The sequence below is a fragment of the Diadema setosum genome, chromosome 21, assembly GCF_964275005.1.
Source record: "Diadema setosum chromosome 21, eeDiaSeto1, whole genome shotgun sequence".
Taxonomy (NCBI): domain Eukaryota; kingdom Metazoa; phylum Echinodermata; class Echinoidea; order Diadematoida; family Diadematidae; genus Diadema; species Diadema setosum.
The window spans coordinates 22413651-22427946 of record NC_092705.1 but is presented as its reverse complement, the minus strand read 5'-3'; the positions used below and the strand labels follow the sequence as shown (position 1 = coordinate 22427946).

At 38.9% G+C, this 14296-nt stretch overlaps 1 protein-coding gene across 2 annotated transcripts in view; it reads right to left on the bottom strand.

The window, feature by feature from the left end:
• Window positions 1-13389, bottom strand: part of LOC140244206 (E3 ubiquitin-protein ligase RNF13-like) — a 77524-nt gene extending 64135 nt beyond the window's left edge. The window contains exons 1-2 of one of the 2 annotated variants that reach the window (XM_072323838.1): window positions 13175-13389; window positions 8447-8722 (exon numbers count right to left, since the gene is read on the bottom strand). In XM_072323838.1, the coding sequence (XP_072179939.1) occupies window positions 8447-8524 (78 nt within the window). In that variant the 5' untranslated portion in view covers window positions 8525-8722; window positions 13175-13389. The remainder of the gene's footprint in view (window positions 1-8446; window positions 8723-13174) is intronic. The other variant, XM_072323837.1, reaches the window with a different exon arrangement.
• Between the last annotated feature and the right edge of the window lie 907 nt (window positions 13390-14296).

Genomic DNA, 14296 nt, shown 5'->3' with positions numbered 1-14296 from the left:
AGACGCTTGTAAACTACTTTTTCTAAAATTTTCGATATTGCAGGTAACAATGAAATGGGTCTATAGTTTTTCACCATTAAGGGATCTTCTTTTTTATAAATGATACATACAGATGTTGCTCTCATAAAAATAACATGATAGAATTTCAAACTTACACATGTACAATGTATGTTTTCACAGTCGCATAATAGTCGCATAACAGTGTTTTCAAAAACATACAGTGTACCTGTGACAACAGTCAAAGGCACATGGATGTCCTTTTCACACAAATTTGCCATTGACCTGCAGATTAATCTGTACCTGCATGCAGGTACTGTTTTTTTTTTTTCTTTTGGCTGCAGAAAATTACAAATTACAATGTAAGACACTTATAATATACTAATAAGACCAGTGTACAACTGTATACGTAGAACTCTTCATTATTGTATGAGCACTGAATAATTACAATGTAGGCCCTACTGTACATGTACATTTGTACTTCTAAATGCTACAGGCTGTAAATCACAATTATAGAAATCACCCATTTTTTTTTTCTCATTTCTTCAAACATCATATTGTGTTTGCTATTTCCAAAAATATGACTCTTTTTATGATTTCAATACTTTCATTCAAGTTGATCCTACAAGTATTTCAATGACACTCAGATCGTTTTGCTTGATTTTATTCTTTATATTATTCAAATTAATATGATCAGAGTGGCGTTTCCCTTTAAAGGTAACAAAAGTGCTGGTCCTCAGAACCCACTTAAAGGCTACGCTGTAAAGTGTATCAAGTATGGAGTCAGGTTTGCCCTGATGAAGTGCTCTCACAAATAAAGGGTAATCCCCCAGAAGACCACCACCATTTAGAGGTCAATCCGCAGGGATTAGCATCAACCCCTCGCAAATGAAATTCAAGTCTGACACATCACGAAACCAAACCAACATAGATGAGTACTCACGTAAACAACGAACAACTGACAAAATCACTCAACAACTCAACATGCCTGGCCCTAGCATGACACACAATCTTGACCAAGCTCACATTTAGATTGCAATCAAATTCTATCAATAATATATTCATCAATGGTCAACCATGAGAAAAGTGTGAGTGACAGTGTGCATAATAATGAGAGACCTTTCAACTGGACTTGTCTGCACAAGATGTGAAATTGCTGAAATCATGCATTCTCAAAAACAGCCAAGAACATTCTTCTTGTACTGTACAGGCTCTGCTATATCTAGGCAGGTAATTTTGATCTATAAGATGTGTAGTTAATCATGAAATGAGCTTTTTACAACTTACACTGTGATGCAGCACTCGTAACTAATCAGCATGCACGATTGCCTGAAAAGGGAACATTTCTCTAAAAACACTATGTTAAAGCTGTCTGAGCATAGAGCCATAGTTTTCTGTTTCTGTACTGCACAGTTTATAACATACAATGTCACATTTGCTTTATTGAAATTCCTGAATAGCGCCCGACTCGTGATGTGATATTCATCAGATTGCGCATTACAGTACGCTTTGGCATGGCCATCTATCATAATGACACACTGTCACAGATCTACAATCACTTTGCCCCACCCTTCATTTGAACCTCAATAAAATAAGCTCTTTGCCAGGCTGCTACAAAACCACTGTGCCACCCCCCCCCCCCCTCCCTTTGGGGCAACCTCAACTAACTGTGGGCAAGTGTACACTGTAGCTTTAAATGGGCATTTACTCACTATTACAAGTATTCAAAAGGCTTGCTTACATGCCCCTTGGGTCAAGCATCAAAGGATTTATTGTAATGCCACTATGCCAGGCTTGGCTCTTTCATGTTTTGATTGGTTTTCCTTTTAGCCTTGATTATTTTTGCAAATGTGGTTTAAATGGTAAACACCTTATATCATTTCCTGTTCTGGTTATTACTTCGGTAATCTTCCACTTTCAGGCATTACAATGGAATAGTGTGGCAAGCCTCATTGAGCTGTGTCCACCCACTGTCAACAATATACTGCTGTTGGACACAGTAGATTATAACAATACAGTCAAACCTGTCTATAGCGGCCACCCAAGGGAGACGGACAAAGTGGCCGTTATAGACAGGTGGCCGCTATAGACAGATAATCCAACTTTGTGTGCATTGCTTACATGTACATGTACACCATCGTTGTATCCTTACATGTACTGGTATGTACAGTGTATGGGTGTACGTATGCATACACCGTGTTTCATGCATTTAACCATGCCGGTGTATATGATATTGTTGCACAGTAGCATGTTTATCGTCGTGAAGAATCGTGCATTATTATGACTGAATGAGGGATGAATGCAGCGGTGGCGATCACTGAACGTTGCTCGCACGGCTACCAAACAGAAAAATACGCTGAATTATCGGCTTGGCTACGGCTCCATTGGGTTTTTGGCCGCTATAGACAGGTTAATATCTCCCGCGGGAAACAAAATTTGTGGCCGCTGGCCACATTAGAGAGGTGGCCGCTATACACAGGGTCTTTAACAGGGCTTTTCTCTCGGGGGGATTTTGCAGTGGCCGCTATAGACATGTGGCCGCTATAGACAGGTGGCCGCTAAGGCAGGTTTGACTGTATATCCAAGGTTGCACTTGGCTACTCTTAGCCACAGGAACACAGAGGAGGTAAAGGTTTTTGCAGCACAAAACACCACTCAAGTTTATTTGCAACCGTGCACAGGACAAATTTGAGAGTTAAAAAAAAAAAAAAAAAAAAAAAAAAATCAGCAGTGACCGAAATGCAACATTGGGCACCGCAGTATGCCAAATAAACCTACTGTGGCAAGTTGCAATACATGGGACTACAAAAATCTGTATACAGTGTCTGCATGTGTGCCATTCACACACACATCACCATCGCATGTCAGTAATTTATCACTTTCATTATCTTTTTAATAATGCCATACAATGTACATTGTGAACAGAGGTATGACGAAAAAGTAAATGGGACCAATTTGGCATTGCAATGCGATGCTAACCCTGCTTTTTTGGAGGGCTAGATAGTACGGGATTATCGGTGGGGGTTGCCCACTTTGGCAAAAACAAGTGTAAACAGAAAGTGGGCTATGGAAAATCCAGTACCAATGGTGGGGCTAAGGCTCCCCCCCCCCCCTCCCCCTTAGCCCCACTGTTGGTACAGGACTAAGCAAAAATTTGCAAGTGTAAAAAGCGCTGTAGAGACCCGAGGCCCAGTGAGAGGGCTTTTGGAGATGTGTCAAAATTTCTCATTTTTAGCACACCTGTAATTAACCCATTGTACAGCTTGTAGACAAGCTGATTTGCTACACACATTTCCCATAGACACCTGTCCGAGTTTACCAGGGACTCATCTTCAACAGGTTACCAAATTTTGCTACAATCTTTTGCAGGGCTCAAATTACACCGAGTCCCTATTAAAGGCCAATGGCCATGATGCCACTCCAAATTCAGAGTTTACAGCTGCAGCACTACCCATGACCCTTTTCAGGCAAAAGTAACTACACTGTAGAAACCATAATAATTCTGAAGGCAAAAACGTATTAAATTTTTAATGCCCTTTTCATAGATGTTTGTACCTGGTACTACACATCTTTGTGCATACACATGACATACAGTACTGTACAAGTGTATATTTTTCATGTCAGAGAAAGTGGGAAAATTAGTTCTTACACTGTAGGCAAACAAAGTTTGGCCTTGAAGCCTCCCTTACTAGCCCTAATGCCCCCCCCCCCCCTCCCCCCTTTACTGGCTGATGCTTCCTCTAAAATATTGAGGGTCAAGGCCACAGTGGTCATGACCCAAATTGAATGGAATTCGAGGCCGGCATCATTTGGTAATCAAAAATTGCAACCAATCAAATATGCGCTGTCCAGAGAAGCTCACTCATACACATTTTGCACCAACAGTCGATGGGCAAATAAAGCAATTTCATTGGTCAACATGACTATAAAATGAAGTTATTCAGTAAGAGCATCAAGTGCAGGTTAGCCTTTCTTCCAGTCATGAATTTAAATATTAAAAGGCCCCCAAAGCTTTGGCTTTCTAGGCAGTGCTAACAACAGCACCACAGGGCTTTGAAGAAGGCTAGCCCTTTACAAGAACAGCATCACCTTTAACTATGCACACTGTTCTACATGTATGTACAGTGTAACACTACAAAATGCCCTCCATAGCATGATATACACATATCTTAGAAATATCTTAGAAATGTGGGAAAGCCTGGGAAAGAAGTCTTTACCGGTAATAGAATTCTAAACCTTATATCACAATTTACTCTCCAGAGTGGACAAAAAGATAAAACTTTACGACTTCATACTGTTATGTTTACATGGACACAGTTTGAATAACTGGTGCATTTTATATTACCCTCACATGTACATGTACAGCTGTACACATATGAAATGTGCTGGTGTAACACACAATCTGTAAGCTATTATAGGCCTACTATTTACTATGCATATATTGAATACATCATACAATGCAAAAGTCATAATCATTAACTTTGTGTGTGTGTGTGTGTGTGTGTGTGTTCATAGAGAATAGGAAGCAAACGCTGAAACCCCTATAATCTAAAGTACCACCCAACCAAAAATCACATGACTCTTATTCACTTTATTAGAGGACACTGTTTACACTATTTACATCCGTACAATGTCCGTATTCAGCTGTGACAGGGTACAACACTGCACACACCCTGTGTGATTCTAGTCTCTTTTTTTTTTCTTTTTTTTTCTTTTTTTTTTTTTTTGACTGCTCTGCTCCAGTAGGCATCTGTACCAGAATCAAATACATTTCGTCCGGCTTACAGTCAGGTGCTATCCACAAGTTGTACTTAGCTTAAATCTACATGATGTAGATTAATAAGAAAGAAAAACAAGAGACTCTTGGCGGTTGTAGCTCCATGGTTTTTATAACCAAATGCAGCAAAAGTGTTTCTATTCTCTTGAGACTTGACAAGATTGGGAATACAAGAAAGCAATGCTGAGTGATGATACAGAAAACTAACAACAGCGGTGACCACTTCAAAACGTGTAGGTGGGAACATGCATTCGTTGCCACTGGACTGAAGAGTCTGCAAGTGAACTCAGTGAACAATTCTGAAGTAATAATGTCGTTCACAAAATCGATTAAGGACAGTCTACCTCCATGGACAGATGGATGGACAAAGAACCCGAAAAGATAATGCCTCTGGCGACACTTTATGGCAGAGGCATTTAAATATTAAAAAAAAAAGCAGCTGTTGAAGGTATACATGCGTGTAAATCATAAGCTGTTCAATCCAGGCTTACTTTGAACACCTGTCCAGAAATCTTCTCAATTGAATCTTAGAATAATCCCAGGATTATGCACTGATCTCCTGCCTCAAGGGAAGTTGTGCTAATGACATACAGTGTACAGCCTTTCCTCACCCCCCCCCCCCCCCATCCCTCCATTTTCAAAGTTACAGTTACAGAACAGTACTTTGTACATGTACAAGATGTAGGTCATGGCTCAAGATGGCATTTTGGGCCAAGGCATCTACGTATACTATGTACTAGTACATACATGCACATTTAGTACATTGTACAATGTATGACATTCACCATAACTAACATTTTACAAATTACCAAACTGGCAGATGTATTTTGAACTGCCCAGCTGGGCATACAGTCAAGTTTGCATGATGCATGATGGACAAAATATACAAACTTGTAGGCCTACAGATTATGACAGCAATATATCCCATGTCTATACAGTCCCAGAAACCACTTTATAGGATAAAGTGTACTACAATGTACCTGAAATACATTGTACTTAATCCGACTGGGTTAACTGGCATGAAGCTGTACATAACAAGGAATGCTCGCATGCATTTTAATTTCGCGAGCGCCAAGATTTGCGAAATTAAAATGCACACGTAAGTTCTTGTCTAAACTATATACATTGAATGCAGCGGCAATTTGCGAAAATTTCATGCCGCAAAAAAAGGCCGTCGGCTCCAATTCACGAAAAATTCATGCCGCGAATATATCATGTTTTACAGTATTCCCAAGAAAAAAAAAATGTTTACAATAGGTAGTACCAGTTCGGGGTATGTACATGTACACATCTCATCAAATGTGATTTTGTGTGCATTCACGATCCCATATCCACCTGCTGCGTAATGCAGTTAACAATCTCTAGGTGCCACTGTGCCAGAGGTTTAATTTCATGTTTGATCATTCAACTATGCTTTCTTAACTTAAAATTCATGTCACTGACAATTTGTATAAGAAGTATGGAAAACTACATTATCAATTGAAATAGAAAAGTGTAAATCAGACTTCCCTGATGAATCATGTGACTTCACATACAATAAAAACATTTACATTGTACATTTTCTACATGTACTATTGTATGAATACTCATATTTACGAATAATTACATTCTTTTTTTTATCAAAGGAACCACTTTCATAGAACTGTAAAATACGATACTCTTATATGGAAAGACAACATGTCACCATTTTTGGAATCTTTGTAAAATAGCCATCCAATGACCAATAAGGCATACAATGTAATGCTACGTGTATTAAACAAATACAAAGAAATAGTGAATGGAAACCGATAGTATGGTGTACAATAGTACCATAGTCTATAAATAAACATACAGATGGGACTACAGTACAATGCATGACATTATGCATACAGGTGTACAGCACTGTGCAATCTCACAGACAATGCTAAATTTCTAAATGTTAATTTTTTTTTCCTCTACAAATGTGTACATAATACATCAATGTAGATTCTGTTAGCTGCAAACTTCAAAATTGAACACCAAAATCCAAACAACAGAGAAAGGAAGTGAGGCAAATGTCTGGAATGTCGGGTAAGAGTTTATGGGCTGCACAGGTATTACCGTTTAAAACAGTTATAGAAATGACATCATTGTCCAAGTCAGGGAGTATTCTGTAGATTGGTAATTGCAGGAATCACATGAATTACGCACAGGATATCACGTAAACCAGCAAATATGGGTTAACCCCCACAGCACCAATACCTAAAAGTTGCAGTGATTTGATGTACAAAGAGGATATCGGTGATTCCAACAGGGTTAATTAGGGAAGCATGCTCAGTCACATGATCAAGGGCTGCGGACTAGTTTGTAAAGTGTGGGCGGTGTCAAGGGTAGTGTTCTTTAATTGATTTATTTTCATCTCGTGCATTTCAAACTTGGTCAGCAATAAAAATCGCTGACACTCTGATGTCACATTCTACACTCAGGCCACTTGACCTACAAATTACTCCACCTGGTCAGTCCATGGTGTCCCAGTATGAGACATGTATGCACACACTGTTGTAAGATTATGCCTCTTATGGAAAACCATCTACCTGCATTTTTATATTTCATACAAGACCAGGCAAGTTGTGCAGGTACTACAAAGTACCCTTCAGAGGTGTCCACTTCATGGGTATTTTGCATTAATACACTGTACATGTAATGTACATTGCTGTATGAGAGAAGTTGACACACACATCCTGTATGTACAATTTTGTACACAAGATCTTATCTATTAGACTGTACTGTAAGTGTTCAGAACATATTCCCAATGTATTACAACTTTAGTGTATGGATACTATTAAAGCATATTTTTTGTAAGTCTGAAAACCAGTTCCTGTAGAATCATGTTTCTTCCGAACAATCCTCTCAAATCATGTTTCACTCTAATAATCATGATATCATGTATTTTTCAATCATATTTTACTTGGTTTTGGTACAATTATGTAGGTTTTGCAGTGTAAACGACTTTGATTTCCCAAACATAAGTCTGGCAGTGGAGCTTACAATGTAGCTTGCATAACGCATGTACACGTACAAACTGTATGTGTACAAACTGTATGTACAATTGATGCTCTCTTGCATGGTTTTAAAAGTGTAATTTGTTTGCAGCAAGTACAATATATTGTCAGGAACAATGTACTCATTGTTTAAAGGTCTCAACATGTTTTCATGATTAGAATCTAAAAATAAATGTTATTGTCAAGAAATCTGTGTGAAATACTCACTAACGGGGGGGGGGGGGGGGGGGGGATCTACAATTTCCAAAGCTGCTTACATGGAGAAATGTCCCATTTAACACTGTTCTATTTGAAATTCTGTTTCACTGAACCTATGTACAAATGGAGAAATTTCCTCTCCTTTTTATAGGTGATGATGAATAAAAACTAGGCTATTTTTTAATGTGTAAACTTTCCCAAAAAAATTGAGGCTTTCACGGCACAATGCACTACAGTTTAGAGTGGAAATTTTAGCTGTGTGGAAATTTTCGTGCATTTCGCGCAAAGAGCAAATGAGAGCATGTGAATGCCATTGCTTGACAATAATCGCTTGTGGTATTTTGTTTCTTTGATTTTGCAGAATTAAGAAGAAAATGAATTATAGACAGCTAATCTTGAAAAATTAATCATTCAATGCAAAAATGTCTACTTTTACAGTATTTATAATACTTACGGCAATAACATCAGCCAGTGAATGTACTATTTCCGTGCATAGGAGAATGAGAGCAAGGGCAGTCTTCCTGCACTCCATCGTCGTCACTGACTAGTAGGTGCAGAGGGCCAAGAAAAGAGTCTAGCTTCGTGGCATTGGCTGTCCACAATCACATGCGGGTAATTATGGGGAGAACATGTACACACGCACTTCTGCCGCAGGAACTACCGAAGAAGGATGCAGGTACCCATTGGTGGCTTCATGCATTGGCAGACTGCACACGTTGACTTCACATGTCTGAGAGAGAAAATATAAAATTGAAAGAAAGACTGACACAATCGATATCAAATACTGTCCAAAAACCAAGTGCTGTATAAGCAGCAGGAAATTTTTGTGAATTAGAGCCAAAAGCTTTTTTTTTTTTTTGCAGCCCGAAATTTTTGCAAAATGCCTCTGGCATTCAATGCGTACAAAGGTAGTGTGGACTCGATCTACACGTACAGTACAGTATGTGCATTCTAATTTTGCGAATCTTGGCTCCTTGTGAAATTCACAGAAAAGAAAAACAGTCATGAATGTGAAAATTTCTTGTTCACATTACATTTTAAGCCCATTCTGTACATACATGTAAATCATGACACAACGGCATTTAGTAGGACACCCTTTTACACCCAGAAAACTGAAATACCATGAAGTTTGTTTTTTGCAGGACCAGCAGAATCCACTTTTTTTGGACCCCTACATGTAGGAATACATGTAGGGGTCACCATGTCACCATTTTGGGTCCCTCCCCCACTTTTTTTTTACCATGGAAGGGGCACTAGAATTGGAAAAAAATAAAATAAAATGAAACCTTTGAGCACGGCAAGGCTTTTGTATTTGCCCTGGAGACCTTTGCGCTGAATACCTATTTGTGAGCGTTTTTTTTTTTTTTTCTTAGCTCATGAAACCGGGCAGTGCCCCCCCCCCCCCCCCAACTTTTGAAAACGGTGTACAGTTGTATGTGGCGTCAGCTGTGTTTTGCTTGTTTCCCAAGTTTGTTTGTTTTTTGCAGGGTGGAAAGTCATTTCCTGAAAATACACTGAATAGTACTGATTAAAATTCAACATTGCTATTAGACAGCACCCGGTTAAAATACTGAATTTTTCTTGGGGCCTTGGTCAAATTTTACAGGGAGGTGTTTTTCAGTGAGACCTTGCCCTTACATCAGCTGACTTAATACCACAATCTCATGCTAATCCCAACTGTGAATTACCTGACAGTGCCTATCACGCACCTTCTCATCAAGTGATGCTACTCAAGAGTTGGAACGATCTCAGGCAGAATAATCCTTCTGGATTAACATAAGGGCTGCATTTCCTCCCGATTGAGCCACGCTTACACTCTCGCTACACAGTTAATGAAACCAAGGAGGTTTTATGTACCGTATGGAGTTCCAACTGGCTGTAATTATTCAAACAGTTGTCAGATTTCTATTGATACATATATACAATACAAAAGAATTCCACAGGTGCACTTGTGTCTTTGATGATCGATGTTCGACGACGCCGTTTTGCTGAGCAATCTGAAGATTCATTTTGAACGTTATCATAATGTTGGCCATATTTTGCTTATTTATTTATTCAATGAAATGAAATTTCACTTAATGATAAAGCATGTAAAACAAAAGTGAATTCCGTCCAAAAATTTGCGAAACAGTGTAAATCAGAGCTTTATCATATTGTGAAAATGTTTAAAACTGTACCATCCTGGAAAGCTGGTTTTATCACTTATCCGCTTTTAAAATTTCCACAAATGAAACTAATACAATGTATGTATGGAATAATCTTCAAGTATAATTCTTTATCGTAATTGATAGATATATCAGATTAATGCCCAGGTATGCCCTGTCAAGTAATTTTCTTCTTTATTTCAGCATTTTTTGCTCAATTTCTATTCGCGGATCCTCGTGTCTGGTACCACAATCCCTTTTATAAGAAGGGATAGCAAAAAGTAATTACCATCACAACGACATATACCTTCCTTTGAAAGTGGCTGGTGATTATGCAATGAGACACGGGGCAATTGTCTTCGCATCTGCATGGCAGATCCTGTTTGGCACATGCTTCAAATATTTTTGAGCGGCGGCTTCGAACATCTACAGCAAAGGAAGTAAGACGGTTGTGACTCCATTCTCTAGAACCTCCTTGATGAAACATCCACTTTATGTACATTAGAATTGTATTTCAATATTTGTTCAAAGTCTTCTTCTGAAAGCAACAACTCTTGGCACAGCCTACTTGTCAAATTTTATTCTTCTAACAGATATTCCAGATTCATATGAACCTTGGCATATAATACATATAAGATTTACAAATAGCATGAAATCACAAACTAATCGAGATACACTGAATGTTATTTGGTAGTTTGATGTCATTAAATGAAGCATTCACAGTCCTATTGACACTTTTGTAAATAGGACCGTGAATGTTTCATTTATGAAGTAGTATACAAATAATGAATGTTTATGAACTGTGCAATGGACAGAATATTTCATGAGGTGAAAGTTGAAATGATCCATTCAAGGAGGTGCAGCCGAGTTGAATGGATCAAAGATTTCATCTTTTACGGAATGAAATATTCTGTCCATTGCATGAATGAAAAACACTTATTATTTGTTTACATAACGCCTTAAATAGATCCTTGTCAATTGATGTTTTATTAATTTAGAAACAATTAGAGAGAATCTGAGATCAAGAGAGTGCTTACTGAGTGCTTTGTGCTAGCACGCTGTCGCATACACACACTATGCAAGCATTTTACACGCGTAGTGTGCCGAACTTTCGGTGTGCGCGCATTGAAGCAAATTGCATGGATCCAAAATTGCACGGTAGGAGCCACAATTGCACGAATGATGACGTCATAGTGGAATGGGATGAATGAGCAATGTCAAACAACCAATCAAATGACAAGGATCTATGTCCGGTAGGCATTATATAAATCTACCTATTTGTTAGCCCGACCAGACGCTGTTACGCTATGCGAAAACAGCGTCTGACGAGCGCGGCATGCAGCCTCAAAGTGAGGAACCTCAACACAGCTACAAAACTTAGGAAAATGTATACTTTTCTCCTTTAAACAGAATACTTTACTCACGTTAAATGCATGTTTCTATTACAGAAGAATAGTTCGCCACACTGGGTCCATGGAGACCACTTGCGATAAGTCCGTGGAACAAATAAATGACACTTTCTGGCGCAATTCCTGACCGTCGGTACGTCGCGACGTACAGTACCATGTACAGCGACTGGGCTGTGTACCGTGTGGACATGCTGGATATGATGATCAATTTCGGTAAGTTTCATTGCGTACATTTGAATACTGATAGCATCAGATGTAGAGTAAATATTGAAAAGTATACTCGTTGAGTTTGAGGTGACAAAAATGATGTTAAGTATCAAAATTCAAAGCTATCGTAATACGATTACGTCGCTCTCCTAGTGGTTGGTGGTCGCGCGCGTACAGCCCTGTCGCGACGTACCATGTACAGCGACTGGGCTGTGTATAGTTACCTATTTGTATAACATTCAATGCATATACTGCAAGGTTATCCGATTAAAATTTAAATACATTTATGATACAAATTACAATTGTACAGTAGTACAGCTGTACACCTTCACAAAAACTGGATATCACCAAGGTTCACAATTTACAAATTTATAGTCAAGGTAAACAATGTCATTGCCTGACAAAGTTACTACTACTGCTAGTACTAGTAGTAGTAGAAACTAGAACCATTATGACATGGGTGTACTGTACATTGTATACACTGCACAATTTTCTACTGTTGGTTGATTTCAAAAAGAAAGTGACCAAGAATTGTCTGAACGATTTCAAATTACGTAAATTTACAATGTATTATAATACTGTAAATGCTTTTTATTTATTAAGAGGGTAGGGCAAAATATATGACATTTTAACAAATGCACAACTCAGTCAACTGTTCTTACGAACAGTGTTACTGTTAGTGTTAGTCATATGTTAGTTTTACTTGTTGTAATACTAACAGTACAACGGCAATGGAAAATGCATTGCCATTAATGCATTTTATTGAAGGGAGAGTGTATATAAATGATTAACTACATTGTAATAAATTTACTAGCTACTCCTACGGCTACACTGCAATGTGGAGCGAAGCTTCCCTCTTTGGCTTTGCCCCTTTAATATTGTGCTTAGAATACAAGTATTTATACGTCATAGGCCTACAGTACACAAATGTAGACCACGCTGCGCTAACAGTAACATCTTTGCCAAAACATGGGAAGAGCCTCTCATCAATTTTATGTACAAAGCCACAGGTACATTGTATTCAAAACAGGATCTTAAGACGAGAATCATGTGACCAATCCACTGTACTGAACTGAAACCAACAATCAACATGCAACGCCAACACTCACATCACAGCAAAAGGCACCAGGGCAGGGGTTCCAGCACTCCAGCCTGGACCAGGCCGGGCCGTGGTGAGAAGGGCAGTAACAACTCCTAACATGTTACAGATACAGCTTACTCGCTGCTTACAATGTAGTTTTACCTTTTTGACTGTACAACAAGAGTGATCTGTAGAAAAGTATTGAGATGCAGAGGTTCTATAATAGAATTATAGGACTTATAGGACTACTACGTAGGCACCCTACATGACTACCGCGTGCATACCGGTACCTCGGTACATCTGTACATGTTGTCTTCTTCTGACATCAACATCTCGTTTACATCACTTACCGTCGTCCATTGAATACCGCACAACAAAACAAGGCCGAAGGACAGCAAATCCGTGTATGTATACACAAAACACCAAGTTACTAGATGGATTTTCGGTCAAAAACGGTAGGTGTATCAGCACATCACAATCAGCAGCCCTCTCTGTCAACTGGGGAAAGAAGAAGCCCAAGAAATCATGCGTCAGATCGTATTCTGTTAGAATTATACGGTCGTTTTGTTCCTTTGCGTTCACACGGACGGGGACGGGATTTTCGTAGTTACACGCACGTAGCTCGACGAGTAAACAACCCGATTCGATTGGGTACTAGTGACGCAGCGCATGGATATGTGCGTATTGATGTAATGCACGCCAGCATTAGATTGGATCTACAGAGTGAGCGCTCGCGCTTTGTAGGAAGGCACAATAAATTTATTATACAGAACGTTCGTTCCGCATCCGGTACGTACCCGCGCGCGGCGAAGAAAACGAGCTAGATAGCGCTGCGCGCGCTCGATCGGTGTTCAGCACGAGAGAAGGCCTAAAACTATGCAATGTACTAGTACGTCCTGTAAATTAATACAGTGTACATTTCAAAATACAGTGAAACTTGCCACACGATCTTTGGTGTACGATCTTTGGTGGCAACCTGTCTCTACCTAGCAGCCACCTGCTATACGACCACTGAACCCTCACCCCCTTAGAAAAATCGTGTTAATAGCTCAAAGGCCCTTCTCTCTTTCAACTTGCAAATGTCCGGATCTGAACATTAATTACAATGTATTAGGGCCTATCAAACTCAATTATTGCGAACCTGCATTGATTTTAAAACAGTGGCACAATATAACCTATGCCTAATTTCGGTATCTTCATAGGCCCTAATTATCAATCTAAATTCCCACTGACTTTGAAATTATGCAAGTGGTAAAGAAATGAAGCGTTTGTTTGCAAAAACTGATAAGTCCACTTTTGAAGATTTTGAAGTACGATCTCTGTCATAAAGTACAAAATAATACCTTTTAAATGATATATTGTTCACTACCTAGACAGGTATATTTTTTAAGTTATGGTCAAAAGAAGCAAAAATTTTCTTATTATTCTCTTTATTTTTCTTGACCTTTAATCGCAAATATCTC